This window comes from Aulonocara sp. 'chitande type north' Nkhata Bay, linkage group LG3 (assembly GCF_057382095.1).
Source record: "Aulonocara sp. 'chitande type north' Nkhata Bay isolate Kocher_YH1m ecotype deep benthic linkage group LG3, A_spYH_male_GT1.1, whole genome shotgun sequence".
NCBI lineage: Eukaryota > Metazoa > Chordata > Actinopteri > Cichliformes > Cichlidae > Aulonocara > Aulonocara sp. 'chitande type north' Nkhata Bay.
In genome coordinates this window covers 12,843,345-12,859,275 of record NC_141346.1, presented here as the reverse complement: position 1 = coordinate 12,859,275, position 15,931 = coordinate 12,843,345, and the positions used below count along the sequence as shown (strand labels likewise).

The 15,931-nt window shown below is 40.6% G+C and overlaps 2 protein-coding genes across 3 annotated transcripts in view; both read left to right on the top strand.

Moving 5' to 3' along the window:
* Window positions 1–15,931, top strand: part of LOC147334018 (CXADR-like membrane protein) — a 262,370-nt gene that overhangs the window by 156,916 nt on the left and 89,523 nt on the right. The gene's annotated exons all lie outside the window — the stretch shown is intronic.
* Window positions 151–14,583, top strand: LOC147334023 (uncharacterized). 2 transcript variants are annotated; one of them, XM_086286489.1, is made up of 3 exons: window positions 151–327; window positions 10,624–10,729; window positions 11,184–14,583. In XM_086286489.1, exons 2-3 carry the CDS (start codon window positions 10,712–10,714, stop codon window positions 12,930–12,932), a joined length of 1,767 nt encoding a protein of 588 aa, XP_086142615.1. In that variant the 5' UTR covers window positions 151–327; window positions 10,624–10,711; the 3' UTR covers window positions 12,933–14,583. The 2 variants fall into 2 exon arrangements, with proteins under 2 accessions (XP_086142615.1, XP_086142616.1); XM_086286490.1 differs by lacking the exon at window positions 151–327 and having other exon boundaries at window positions 10,469–10,729.

Genomic DNA, 15,931 nt, shown 5'->3' with positions numbered 1-15,931 from the left:
TACTTTTGAATAACTCTCTCACGTGGTTACGTTGTGCAGCTGAGTCACGTGACAGCACAGCAACAAATCACAGCAGAGCCGGGGAAAGGGGGCGGAGCAAAGTGTCTGTGCAGGAGAGGAGTCGAGCAGAGAGAGCTGCTTTTTCATGAAACGGGAGTAAAGTAGTGAACTTACAGTAACATATACCACTACCAAAGTTTGGATCGATATCTGCATCGATCTGCACACCCTTGTCTCCTGGATCGTAGCTGAGATCAGCGTGAACCACGTGGGTCTCTGCTCACTGATCTGTTTCCTGTTTCTCTCGGTTTGTGGGCTCATCTAAAGGTAAGCACCGAGCTAACTTTAATGTGGGTTCCGTTTATGTTGAGTTTAGCTCTGTTGAGGATAATAGATTGCTTGGTATACACTGGAGTTAGACAGACTGTAGAATTTGTGATTGTTTGCTACATTATGAAATGGTGGTTGCTAGGGGGTAAGAATATATATAGAAAATTAGTCTTGGTATATGAACAAAAGGATGGGCTGCAGGGCAGGAGAACAGTCTACCCCCACCCCTAGGACAGGAAGCCACAGGTACAAGCATGGGGGAGGGCAACCCCAGGGTGAATAATAGAGATTAACAGACCACGTGACGTTCGCGTAGAGCTGGGCGATATAAGATTTTTTCATATCATGACATGTTTTTTTCATTTCAGGCGAAAACGATATCTAAGATAAGATAAGATAGAACTTTATTAATCCCTCGGGTGGGTTCCTCTGGGAAATTCGATTTCCAAAAAAGCACAGCACCGACAGAAGTTACAGAGTTATACACACACACATATATATATAAATACAGAGACAATATAAATAAAATATACGAAGGGGATAAATAGAATAAATAGGAATAAAAATAAAAATACAAGTGAATTGCACATTTCAAGTATTGAGTCTATTGCACCGTTGACTATTTACAAAAGTATTGCACAAAAGGTATTGCACAGTGAGGTGAAGAGGCACTACAGCTTAGTTGTTCCCTCCTTTGTCCTCCTGTTTCCCCTCCCTCTCCCCTCCAGAGAGGAGTTAAACAGTCTGATGGCGTGTGGGACAAAGGAGTTTTTAAGTCTGTTAGTTCTTGTCTTTGGGAGAAGCAACCTGTCACTGAACAGACTCTTCTGGTTGTTAATGGCCGTGTGCAGAGGATGCCTGGCATTGTCCATAATGTCCATCAGTTTCTTTAATGTCCTTTTCTCTGCCACTGTCACCAGAGTGTCCAGCTTCATGCCGACCACAGAGCTAGCCCTCCTGATCAGTTTCTCCAGCCTGGATGAGTCCTATCTATCACGATATAAGCCAAATAACTATATTTGTAAGATTTAAATGTGCCGTTGCTCACAAGTAAAATTTGAAATAATCAGCAGCTTGTTTTTATTTATATATTTATTTCCCATAAGTTCATCCATTAAACGGACGCGAATGGATGGATGAAGTTCAACAGGGTAGATGTACTTAAGGAACATGAGACTTTTTCAGATAAATAAAGGCAAATATTGCAAACTACACAAAAGGCAGCCGCTAAAGCGTTTAAGTTTCAAAATAGAACAAACGAAACAGACTACTAAATTGTCAATTCCACTTAGAAACAAAATATTAATTCTAAAAATAAGTCTTAGTTTGTTTTACAGAAGAACAGACAAAACTGACTAACTTTTGTCAATATCAAATAAACTGAGAACTAAAAGGAAATTCTCAATCTCTCCTTGTTGTATAGCTTAGCTTTTCAAACAGTTTTAACAGTTACTTTAGTCTGACAAAAGCTGAATGACGAATTAGCGCTTCCAGTCAGAGACTGAGGCTACGTCCACACGTACACGGGTATTTTTGAAAACGGAGATTTTTCCATTTTCGTTTTAAAAAATAATCCCGTCCACTCATAAAGGCAGAAATGAAGGAAAACGCTGCTATGAACATGCCAAAGCAGCAGGTGGAGCTAGATTCCTAACCGTGCAGAAATGTTGGCCAATCAGATATCTAGAAGCCTCGGTGGGAAAAAGTAAACAAAGCTGGGGCATAGAAGCAGAACCGAGTCGTATGTGTGGAGGGACAGTAACTGTGTGTATATGTAAGCATTTAAACACTGCAGAGAGTAGAATTAACAGTAACAGTATTGTAGAAATTCATTTCACCGAAACAATAACGTGGCGCACAGTGTGACGCATGCACCAGTTTATTGTATTTCCAGACTTGCTTCCGGCACAATTTACAGTGCACGCTACTCTGTTTTTTGTCAGACTTGAAATAGCCGAAATACCTTCACACTACGGAACTTCTATGGCTCTTCCGTTTGGCAATCTCTCCGGCATTGGAACCATCATCTGTTTTCTCTTCGGTAACCTTCGGTCACGCTCGGTTGATTTTTCTAGTTGGCACACTCATTTCCTCCATTACCCGGGCGTTAATGTTGCATGCTGCTTCCCAAACAAATACAAATGTACGGCTTGGCACTTGTGCTGTACGTAACAAGTCATGCGACGTGACGCTGCGGCTGTGATTGGTTCGGCTCAGCGCTACTTAATTTGGATTGGCTGACCTCTTTTTTTTTTTTTTTTTTAAGAGGACAAGAGCGGCGAGGTCTATCGCGATAGTTTAATTTCTCTATCAAGTAAAAGTTATATCGCGATACATATCGTTATCGTTCTATCGCCCAGCTCTTCTTTCCCGCATTGCATGCCGGGAACTCATGGCAAAACATTCCAAGTACCGCATCAAATGCAAGCATTTGTAGCACCGCAAAACGTTCATTCTCCGGTTCCAATAAATTCTTTCTTTTTCTTTGCCCCCCAAAAAAGGTATGTACAAAACGAAGGAGAACAATGTGACCTGAAGTTAATAAACTTCATGAGTGCATACACTCATGAAGTTTAGTAACTTAAGGCCACTGCAACATGCCCAGGTACGGTTTACCGACGGATGGTTACAGGACCTTGAAATGCACCGGACTGAGGCAATTTTCCCTCAGGATGACCAGGCATCGCGTGCTGGTGATTTAGCAAAACTCACCTGAGGAATCCTGCTTGACAACGCCACATTCTTATAGAAAATTTCAAAATTAGCTGCAACACACCTTGTGAGCTGGATTTGAAGTGGGTTTAATAAACACTTTACAATTTGAATGGAAACATGCCAGCCAACACAAGGATCATCTCGGAAATTCGGCCACCACCCTTATATCTTATATACACCATCACAGACACTCTCAAACAAAGAACATTCCACAGCACATCATGCATACCTAAAGGTTCAGTCCAGCTCATCCATGACCTTCTCCCACACTAAGAAACGTTATGACCACCCGTCACCTCCCTTAGAGCAGGATGTCTGGAGCTCTTCCAGTCTACGATGGGTCCACTGTGAGGGTGCAATAACATGGGCCCACTGGTGATAACATTCTATATGCATGCATACAACTGGTGAACACTAAAGTGAGGAAATAATATTACTATTACTAATGTGATATGATTTATAGGAAAGGAAATGTGCCACTGCAACATGCATAACAGCGCTGGTAAATACACACAGAAATTAACAACTACAAGATTAAGTCTGCATGGCCCACAAGCTCATGCGACCCTAGGATGTTGCTGTCATCTTCCTGCTCCTGGAAAAACATACATACATCTACCCTTTCCTTGTCTGCTTGGAATAGGTGCAATCTGCATATCAGTGTCAAGTCAGTGAACCATTTGTCCCCATTATCAGTCCAGTCAGTCCCCATTGCGATGTGGAGAAGCTCACTTTACGATCATTTTTCCAGCAACACTATTGTATAGCACTTTTAGTTCCAATCATGCAGGCCTGCTTAACGGACAGCAGACTCTCAAACAAAACTCTCAGTGTACTCCTCAAACATGAAAAGAAAAAAAAAGAAAATACTACAAAATATAAAAATATGAAAGTCTAGTTTTAGGACTTGCCAAAGCATACTCATCTCCTTAAACTGATAAATCAAACCAAAACGTCTTGACAGGTTCCACTTGGTAAAAGAAAAATGTAGCTGCCAAATAAATCCCCAAAACATTCATCCACCAGCCACACACATTTCACACAACCCTAATGTCCTATTAGATAATAAGTTTATTCCCATGCAACCAGGTGTATGTCATGGTAAAGCATCCCTCACACATTTGAATTTGAATGTATTTATTTAAAAGGGACAGTGCAGTTTGACATAGTCCAAGTACAAAACATGAAACTGATGTAACGGACATAAGTTTATAGCTATTGCAAATTTTCAACAATTGTCCCTTGTTGGGCTTACAATCAAAATAAATACATTTTACCATAAAACATACATTTTCATAAAGCCAAAATACATCGTAAATACAACTACAATTAATAGACAATAAATAAAAATAAAATCATTAGTAAAATGACTACATCTCTGATTTCCCTCTAACCAAACTTTAACCTTCAATAGAAAGGATCTGATGTCTGTAATCAATTTGATTTTGGTTGGAAGTGGGCTCCACAGATTGCAAGCCTCTATGGAAAATGCCGTCTGACCAAATTTAGATCTGCGATATGATATCTTACAGTTTCCGTTCAATTTAAGAAAACACTGTTTCATCTTGTTCTCTCTATAAACTTCACAAGATGCTTGGTTGAACTTTCCCTCCTCTGAGGTAAACTTTTATTAAACTCTTAATAAACAGTCATGAGTCTCTGCTTCTCACCTTCCGGTGTTACACTCTCAAGACTCCGGGCGGAACACACAGGTAAATGCAATTCCGCTTGCTACATCCCTTTTCTTTTACAAAGACAATGAACTATTCATAAGTCTCTCTTTTTGTTTTACTGCATGCAGTTCCTCTACAGCCTGTCCCGCTATTGTTTTGTTGTATTCTCTTGAAATCTCCATTGCTCTACAAATATCTAGACATCTGTCTAATGTGAGGTTCTCTTCTCTGAGCAACCTTTCCCTCCAACTGGAGCTGTTCGTGCCACAGACGATCCTGTCTCTGATCAGTGAGTCTTTTAATTGTCCAAAGTTGCAGGTGCAATCAATATTTTCTCCTGGAGCCTGATTGCATGCAAAAAATCTGTATCTCTCGACAGTCTCATTAACTTTGGGATTATAATGTTCATCAATTTTTCTCATCAGCTCACTTACTGTTACCCTTGCCTCAGCTGCCACCATGTTTCATCTTGTTCTCTCTAAACTTGCTCGGTTGAACTTTCCCTCCTCCGAGGTAAACTTTTATTAAACTCTTAATAAACAGTCATGAGTCTCTGCTTCTCACCTTCGGGTGTTACACTCTCAAGACTCCGGGCGGAACACACAGGTAAATGCAATTCCCCTTGCTACAAACACAAATGATTAAAACTCCTAAAACTAAGTAGATTATGTTTCTCTAAAATGTGACAATGATGCCAGGGCTGCACCATTTTGCATAAAATGAGAATCACAATTTTTTTGCTTAGAATTGAGATCACGATTCTCTCACGATTTTCTTTTCCAATATAAATATTTATTGCACTTACTCCGTAATTTCTTTGTGCCTGGGGGAGTTTGACGGGTATGGGGAAGTGCTGTATAAGGTTCCCGTTATTGATGTTTGGGTGGTTGACGGGGACTGATTTTCTCCTGTCACTTTCTTGGCCTTTACAGCTTCGTCATATTGCACTTTATGGTGACGTTTAAGGTGGTTATACAAATTCGTAGTGTTAGCTTGCGGTGCTGCTACTATGGCAAAACACAGCTTGCAAATGATATCTTTTTGACTCTCATCTTCTTTGAAACCAAAAACCTTCCACATGGAGGAACGAGAACCTTTTCTTGGAATTAATGTTACAGTGGGGTTGTCATTCTCACCACCATCAGAGCTTTTCCTCTGCACTCATTGTGGTTTCTCCCCTCCGGCAGTTTCTCTCACGTGCTCTTCGTTGTTTTTTCCCTTTCCAGCTGGCTTCTGTATCACGTGGTATAAGGCTCTGCCCTTGTCATGAAGAGTGAGCGCTTGTTTTCATGCAGATTATGTCCCGGAGCAAAACGCGGTACAATCGTCATCTTTTTTTTTCTTTTCTTACATCATTGTCATTTGGAAATGAGATGGCACATAAGTATGAATTGAGATCGCGATTTTCTAACATTTAATTGTGCAGCCCTAAATGATGCCATCGGACAGATTTGACATAGGACACAGACCTTCAAAATAAAACAGGAAACATGAGACACAGACATGACAATACAAACTTGATAACATAAGACACTCGGCATGAAACACAAAGGGTGAGGAAACTTAAATACAGGGGAAGAAAATAAAAGGTAAATCTAATAACCAAATGAACTTCGCTGACCTAAAGAACTTAAACATAGAACTCAAAACACTGGTTCAAAAGACTCAGGAACGTGACAAATGCATAAATAACTGAGCTGCTGAAGCAGGTATATAGTGCTGAATTAACTCAAAACAATTCAGATTAGCCTTGACCGTCTTAGCAATCTTCTTTAGATGCTTGTCCAATTTAAGACGTAAATCAAAAATTATTCCTAAAAACTTCTCATCTTACTAAGTGAGTTGAACAAGATGATAAAATCAGAAACACAGGCTTAAAATACCATCTGGTATTCATTGCATTGCATGTGTGTGTATGTGTTAGTAGGATTAAAACACTCTGTGCTTATTAGGGCTGCCACGATTACGTTGACTAGTCACGATTACGTCGACTATCAAAAGCGTCGACGACTGATTTAATAGTCGACGCATCGTTTGAAGCTTTGTAAGATCACAAAAGACGCAGGAATAAGTAGTAGGATTTAAGAGTGTAATAACGGACTGAAACAGAAGATGGCAGCACTGCATGCACAAGGATGCTAGCTGCCGTTAAACCCCGAAGAAGAAGTAGCTCTGTCCCAGAATTCATAGCGCAGCCCAGGTCAGTTTTCAACAATGGTGGCAGCTAGTTGTAATATTACTCTTATTATTCTTTCTGTGTCACAAAATAAACGTTTAACATATTTTCAGAATGTAACTGTATAAACCTCAAATATCTGCTCAGTTTATCAAGACACCACATATTTTCAAAAGTGCTCCGACGTTTTCGGAGACGTCTGTTGCCCACTAGCTCGATAGCTAGCCGGGGTTCAAGGCTCACTAGAGCCCATGAGAGCACCGGACTCCCGGCAAATCGTTGTCAAACCCACCGCTGTCTTTCACTACTCAGGGGCCCGTTCTTCGTACCTCGCTAAGTAGGTTAGCTGGATTTGATTGTTGACGATTTCGCGTGATCTTGGATCGTTCGGTTCCCCGAAGCTCATCCGGGACTTGCTGTCATAGCAACAGAGCCGTAAGCGTAAACCTGCTCGGGAGCAGGTTTACTTTATGTAAACAGGATTAGATCGCGGCCACGCAGGTATGTCCGCTTCATTTATACGAAAGCAACAGCGATATTCCACCACAGTTTCACCATAAATAAATAACATCAATGTAACTAAAGACAATGCAGCACCTGATCCATTTATTGATTTCACACAGATACATACAGGACATTTCCTAAAAAAGGGAAATGTACTATTAACATTCTATTACATGTATGTGATTATTACAGATGTAATTCATATTTCAGAGTAGCAATTGCAAATTACTTTGTGTAATCAAGATGAGAGACCACGGCTATAAAAGCGAAGGTGGATTTGGGAAGCCTGTCGCAGTCCTGTCCGTATACGCGAGCCACCCATTGCGGAAGGTGCAAGATTGATAAGGAGAGTTTTCAGAATTCAGCGTATATTGCGGGACAGACAGGATCCTTTAGCTCAGCGCGACAGTGTGCTCATAGAGAGATATCGATTTTCCCGTGAGGATATTATTTACTTAACCAACTTGTTGACGAGGGGGTGCAGGACCACCACCTGTCTTTTTTTTGCTCTGCCCTTTTCTTGGTTGCTGTTATAAACAAACAGATTATTCCAGGGTCTCTTTCCAAGAGACGAAAAGCAATATAAGTGATAAATATTACCATTCTGTAGAATATTCTTATATTTCACTTTTACTTGTTCCCATGTTCTAGTGGGTCCTGTTGTGGCTCTAATGTGAAAGGGGATATAATATAACATATTATAATATAATGTAATATAATATTGGATAATATAGTGTAATATAATAAATCTACCCTACCGCCTACTGATGTTGGCCAGAGGGGCCGATGGCGCGATATGGCAGCCTGGCTTCTGTCAGTCTGCCCCAGGGCAGCTGTGGCTACAACTGTAGCTGCCTCCACCAGTGTGTGAATGTGAGAGTGACTGAATAGTGGCATTGTAAAGCGCTTTGGGTGCCTTGAAAAGCGCTATATCAATCCACTCCATTATTATTGTTATTATTAAATTACTTACGAGTTTAATTTGTCAGCAACTTTCTGCCAGCCCTCTCTCCTTGCTTTTGCAGCCTTTGCAGTGTTCCCTTGCGTTCTGATTAAACTCTGAAACTCCTGAAATCCCTCACTCAAGAGTTCTTGCTCTGCTGCTGAAAAATACCGAGCCGAGCGCGCTCCGTCGACATTTTCCCCGACCAATCAGAGGGTTGCCGATCAATGTTTCCACTATCGATGCGTAGCCCCTTTTACGACACCCAGTGATGTCACATTACTGCGTCCAGCTGTACTAATCGTCAACAGCAGGTGTGTTCGGGGAACCGGATTAGCGAGCTCACGGTTAGCGCGATGGTTTGGTCTTGGATGTGTCATTTGATCTTGGATGTAGTGAGCGACGTACGAAGAACGGGCCCCAGGTTAAACATATATAAGTCACTTAGATAACTTACAAATGTTATTGTTTGGCTTTTTTTTTAGTATTTTATTTGTTCCTGAGTAAATCGGTTTGGCTGAGATTAAAGTTATAGTTTTTACACAGCTGAATAAACGTCAAGCAGACAACTGATTATCAGAAGCATGAGATGCTCGAGAATATACTCTGGTGTCCCGTTATATTTTAGATAGCAAGGAGTTTATTAAACTTCACCGAAACAATCTGCAAATTTCATTAAAATGTAATAAACTATCATCTTGTCTTTATTTTTAGTTAGCACATACTTTAAACACTTAAAGCTGTAAGCTAATGATAGTTATATAAGAGCAGATGCATGCTGGTGCAATAAGCTGTATGTTTTACGTCCAATGGATGCATGATCTGATTAGTCGACTAATCGCAAAAATAATCGGTGACTAGTCGACTATCAAAATAATCATTTGTGGCAGCCCTAGTGCTTATGTATGTCGTTTTAATTACTGTCGCCTTTTTCTGAAACAAATCTGTTTACTACACCTTCTTGTTTCAGAAACACCTAAAGAGGAAAGTCTCTATTGTAGTCAGGCACAGCTAAATTCTGCTTGTGAGTTAACCTAGCAAACCACACCGTGTGTTGTTAACACCTTAAACATGTACCTCCTCATGCCACTTCCTCTATGATTTTTGACACCCCTATATGGTGTCACGGCGGGGTGCGCCGATGTGTGTGGAAACAGGACCCAAAAGCAGATGATGACGAGGAATTGTAATGATTAACAGAAAAGTGAACCTTTATTGCGATGACGGCAGGGAATGAACCAAGAGACCAAAACAAACAGGCAAAACACTAAGAAACAAAACACTATAAGGTACTAAGACCAAAAACTATAACTATAACTGAGGAGGAAATAAACAGGCTAAGACTATGACTAACGTGGAAATAACAGACGAAAACTAGACCTATGACTGAGGTGAGGTAAACAGACGAACCGACAATGGCATGAAGAAAACAAAAGGCTTAAATACAGACATGAGGTGATCAGGGGAAGTGGGGACACATGGGGGAACAGCTGACTGACATAAACCTAATGACAGGACCAGGAGAGGAAAGCTAAATACAATGAACAAAGAACACATGACACTGTCAGAATAAAACAGGAAACACTAAAACTAGACATGACAATACAAACTTAACAAACCTAATGCGTGATGAATAATACAAGAACCCAAAACATAGAAAATCAGAGGAACAATAAACAATAACAGCCCAAACTAAAGACAGATAGGAAAAGACACAAAACTAATCACATAACCAAATGAGACAAATACAAACATAAACTCAGAGCGCTGGGTCAGAGACCCAGCCTGTGACATATGGAGGACAACAAGAGCCACGCACATCAAAATAAAGAATTCTGTGCTTAAATAATGAATTGTAGAATAAATTCTCCATTTGTAAAATAATTCCACATTAACATAGTGAGTTTCGAAATGTTTTTTAAAGTCCTCATTACCATCCTAGCTCCCCTAGGATGGTAATGAGGTGCTTGAAATGTTGTAGGTGGCTGAGTTTATACTGCTACCATTAAGACTGATCAGGACTCCGTCTTGTGGATCTATGGAAGTCCATATATACAGGGTGTAGCATCCCCTGGGTAAAGGTGGTGATGTGCAGGGGGGGTCAGTGGTTTTTCCCTTTCAAGTTCTTGTAGGCAACTGATGACTTTCTTTTTGTAGTTGCTTCTGGGGTTTCACCTTGAAGCTTCATAGGTATTGTTGTCACTGAGGAGTTTAGTCATGTTTATTTGCTCTGCTTCTTTTTGTCAGGGATAAAATACAAATATATACTTTTTGTGTCCCAGCTGAGTAACAGGAGGAGAAGAGTCTGGTGGTGCAGCAGAGGAACAATTTCAGCCATTTGGACTCAGCTCAGCCACTACAGAGGAAACAATGACTTCAACACAAAAGGTAAGAAAAACATCACAGTTACACTGTTATTGAAACTGCGTGCACAGCTGGTTGGTTTTTAAAAACCTGTTAACAGCAGCTTTATCTTTTCCATCCTGGGCTCCTCCATATATACAGAATCTACATTCACAACCAAAAACCACAGAAGTTACAAGAAAATACAAAGATCATATTTTCTCTACACACATTGAAACAACAATATCATCAGTTGAACTCAAATATTTTTCTGAAGTAAAAGAGTTTCTTTGATGATCAATATTTCTTCAATAATGTCATTTTCATTACAACTCTCATTGTAGCACATCATTGTAATGTGATACTATCACCAGAAGGTGGTGGTAACACACCTACAATGTGTTTTTTGACATGTCTGATTCCACCAATGGAGGGAGTTTCAGTTTGTTCCACGACTGCATTTCACTCACTGCCTCTGTTTGTATCTCTGTCACTGCAGGACCAACATGGAGCAAGAAGTCAGCGCTCTCAGGAGGCCGACAAACCTCACAGAAGAAAAGGAAAGAAAACCTACAGCTGTGATGAGTGTGGGAAGGATTTTACCCGGGCTGGACACTTAAAAAGACACCAACTCATCCACAGTGGAGTTAAACCTCACAGCTGTGACTTGTGTGGAAAGTCTTTTACCCTGGCTGGATATTTAAAAACACACCAACTCATCCACACTGGAGTTAAACCTTACAGCTGTGACTTGTGTGGAAAGTCTTTTACCTTGGCTGGACACTTAAAAAAACACCAACTCATCCACACTGGAGTTAAACCTTACAGCTGTGACTTGTGTGGAAAGTCTTTTACCTTGGCTGGACACTTAAAAACACACCAACTCATCCACACTGGAGTTAAACCTTACAGCTGTGACTTGTGTGGGAAGGATTTTACCTGGGCTCTAAGCCTAAAAAAACACCAACTCATCCACAGTGGAGTTAAACCTTACAGCTGTGACTTGTGTGGAAAGTCTTTTACCCAGGCTGGAGACTTAAAAAGACACCAACTCATCCACACTGGAGTTAAACCTTACAGCTGTGAGTTGTGTGGGAAGGATTTTACCTGGGCTCAAAGCCTAAAAAAACACCAACTCAACCACAGTGGAGTTAAACCTCACAGCTGTGACTTGTGTGGAAAGTCTTTTACCCTGGCTGGATATTTAAAAACACACCAACTCATCCACACTGGAGTTAAACCTTACAGCTGTGACTTGTGTGGGAAGGATTTTACCTGGGCTCAAAGCCTAAAAAAACACCAACTCATCCACAGTGGAGTTAAACCTTACAGCTGTGACTTGTGTGGAGAGTCTTTTACCCACGCTGGAAGCTTAAAAACACACAAACTCATCCACAGTGGATTTAAACCTTACAGCTGTGAGTTGTGTGGAAAGTCTTTTACCCACGCTGGAAGCTTAAAAATCCACCAAATCATCCACAGTGGAGTTAAATCTTACAGCTGTGAGTTGTGTGGAAAGTCTTTTACCAAGGCTGGGGGCTTAAAAACTCACCAACTCATCCACAGTGGAGTTAAAGCGTACATCTGTGACTTGTGTGGAAAGTCTTTTACCCTGGCTCAAAACCTAAAAACACACCAAATCATCCACAGTGGAGTTAAAGCGTACAGCTGTGACTTGTGTGGAAAGTCTTTTACCCTGGCTGATAACCTAAAAAAACACCAAGTCATCCACAGTGGAGTTAAACCTTACAACTGTGACTTGTGTGGAAAGTCTTTTACCCACGCTGTAAACTTAAAAACACACCAACTCATCCACAGTGGAGTTAAACCTTACAGCTGTGAGTTGTGTGGAAAGCGTTTTACCCAGGCTGGGGGCTTAAAACGACACCACGTCATCCACAGTGGAGTTAAACCTTACAGCTGTGACTTGTGTGGAAAGTCTTTTACCCACGCTATAAACTTAAAAACACACCAACTCATCCACAGTGGAGTTAAACCTTACAGCTGTGAGTTGTGTGGAAAGTCTTTTACCCAGGCTGGGGGCTTAAAACGACACCACGTCATCCACAGTGGAGTTAAACCTTACAGCTGTGACTTGTGTGGAAAGTCTTTTACCCACGCTATAAACTTAAAAACACACCAACTCATCCACAGTGGAGTTAAACCTTACAGCTGTGACTTGTGTGGAAAGTCTTTTAAATCTCCACATCAGCTGAAAAAACACCAACAGATCCACACCAGAAAGTAACTCTACAAGTGCAGTTACTGTGAGGATGTCTTTAATTTTTTATCTTGTAATTTTAACCTGATTGTTTGGAACAAATATGATCAGTAAACTTATGGAGGAATTCCTCGACTTACAATGTCTTTGTTTAGAAGTGGAGCGAAGCACATGGATCCATTTCTCAACCCTGTCGTCACTGTGGTGGTGGGAAAGCATTTTTCTGTGATCTTTTTAGAAAGACTTCCAATCATCAACCACAACCACATAAAACCACATCAACATAGCCACACTGGAGACAAAATGAACTACTGCAAAGAATGCGGGAGAGGCTTCCACACACCAAGCACATTAAAAATACATGAACTCTTCCACAGTGGGGTCAAAAAGCACATCTGTGACCAGTGTGGGTCATCCTTCACCACTGAACATGAGCTCAATGAAAAAGCATAAGGGAATCCACACAGGAGAGACACCACACAAGTGCAGACACTGTGACAAAAGCTTCTCACAATCAGGTCATCGTAACAAACATGAACGTACACACATGGAAGTGAAATTCAGCTGTGACCAGTGTGACAAGAGCTTCAGGAATCTCAGTTCATACTCCGAACACAAACGATCCCACGCTGTAAATAAACTGTTTCACTGTTACCAATGTGCAAAAACCTTCACTTCATTATCTGCTCTGTGCAAACATCAGCCTGATCATGCAGGACTGAAATCACTGGATCACAATGAATCTGAAGAGAGAGAAAGATCCTCTTCTGGTTTCAGGCTCAGACTTAAAAACCTTGAGATCAGGCTCCACAGAGTTCAGATGGAATCTCCTGTAAAGAGTGTCAGCTGATGTCACACTTGGATCTGATGAGGTAGCTCTGATTTCTGGAGCTGCAGTGAATAATCCTGAATGCTACATTTAGGAAGCTGCATGTATAGATATGCATATCAAGTTTATTATTTTTCCTTTGAGGGATTTTAATTCTCTAAAATGTTATCCCTGTTACATTTTATTCTTTGTTTATTAGGACACAGTAGTGTTTAGTAGTTGTATTCATTTTATGTGTTACCTAAGTTAAATTTCAATCCTTCCTTCATATTTAATCTTTTGCTGAGGTAAAATCTTCTCTTAAATCATTTTCTCCCAAAACTACAAATGTTTTCACAGCAGTTGCTCTTAAAACCTCCAAAATGAACTAAATCTGTCCACCAGCTTTGAAACAACCCCTGCTGTGACTTTATGTCCAGAAAAAAAGAAACTCAAGCTGAACTAGTTTTGGGCTGTACTTCCATGTAATGCCAGTTTGTACCAGAAGATGAAGCAGTGAGTCAGTGTAACCTTTATTCAATTAGGCAAAGACCACATTCATATTCACAGTGGCAGCAAAGAAATGTTGAAAGTTAAAAACAGCAGCACACATCAGGACCATTGTAAAGATCACAGGTGACTACTTTTACTTAATTCAAATTCCTTCAAATTTTGGCTCCTCCTTTCACTTTAGTGTATTTACTGTATCCTTGAAGTCCACATGTTGTTTTTTAATGACTTCATTTTGATCCACATGTTCTGCAGCTGTTTTCCTGTTGATTTGACGTTTGTATTATGAAATCTTGATAATGTTAAAGCATTAGTTATATTTGATGAACTCTGTGTAAAGTTTGTCTTATTAAACAGTTTGTTGTGAAAATGAAGAAATGGTCTCAGAACAAGTAGTTTGAGCCATGATTTCAGATTCAAACTAATTTAACTGTTTTCAGTGGTACATGTGGAGGTTTATCAGAGGAGGCGACTTGGCTGTTCTCCACTCACACAGAACAGGGTTCCTGCAGCTCATTAAAAACTAGAGATGGCACGATACCACTTTTTTATGTCCGATACCGATATCATAAATTTGGATATCTGCCGATACCGATATGAATCCGATATAGTGTTTTTTAATCAACAAAACTGTTTTTTAAAATATCTTGCTGCATTTTGCAAGTCTGCAAGTTCATACTCAAGTTTAAAACAACAACTACACTAAAGCTATTCTGTTATACCTGTATACAAAAAAAATATTTCTTAGTTCAGCAATACTGATCAATCTAATAAACTTAAACCTACACCATCCTCCCTACTCTGGTATTTTAAAGAGTACTTAGCGTAAATATTAAGCAACCTACAGTGGGGCAAAAAAGTATTTAGTCAGCCACCGATTGTGCAAGTTCCCCCACTTAAAATGATGACAGAGGTCAGTAATTTGCACCAGAGGTACACTTCAACTGTGAGAGACAGAATGTGAAAAAAAATCCATGAATCCACATGGTAGGATTTGTAAAGAATTTATTCGTAAATTAGGGTGGAAAATAAGTATTTGGTCACCTCAAACAAGGAAAATCTCTGGCTCTCACAGACCTGTAACGTCTTCTGTAAGAAGCTTTTCTGTCCCCCACTCGTTACCTGTATGAATGGCACCTGTTTGAACTCATCATCTGTATAAAAGACACCTGTCCACAGCCTCAAACAGTCAGACTCCAAACTCCGCCATGGCCAAGACCAAAGAGCTTTCGAAGGACACCAGGAAAAGTATTGTAGACCTGCACCAGACTGGGAAGAGTGAATCTACAATAGGCAAGCAGCTTGGTGTGAAAAAATCAACTGTGGGAGCAATCATCAGAAAATGGAAGACATACAAGACCACTGATAATCTCCCTCGATCTGGGGCTCCACACAAGATCTCATCCCGTGGGGTCAAAATGATCATGAGAACGGTGAGCAAAGATCCCAGAACCACACGGGGGGACCTGGTGAATGACCTGCAGAGAGCTGGGACCAAAGTAACAAAGGTCACCATCAGTAACACACTACAACGGCAGGGAATCAAATCCCGCAGTGCCAGACGTGTTCCGCTGCTGAAGCCAGTGCATGTCCAGGCCCGTCTGAAGTTTGCCAGAGAGCACATGGATGATACAGCAGAGGATTGGGAGAATGTCATGTGGTCAGATGAAACCAAAGTAGAACTTTTTGGTATAAACTCAACTCGTCG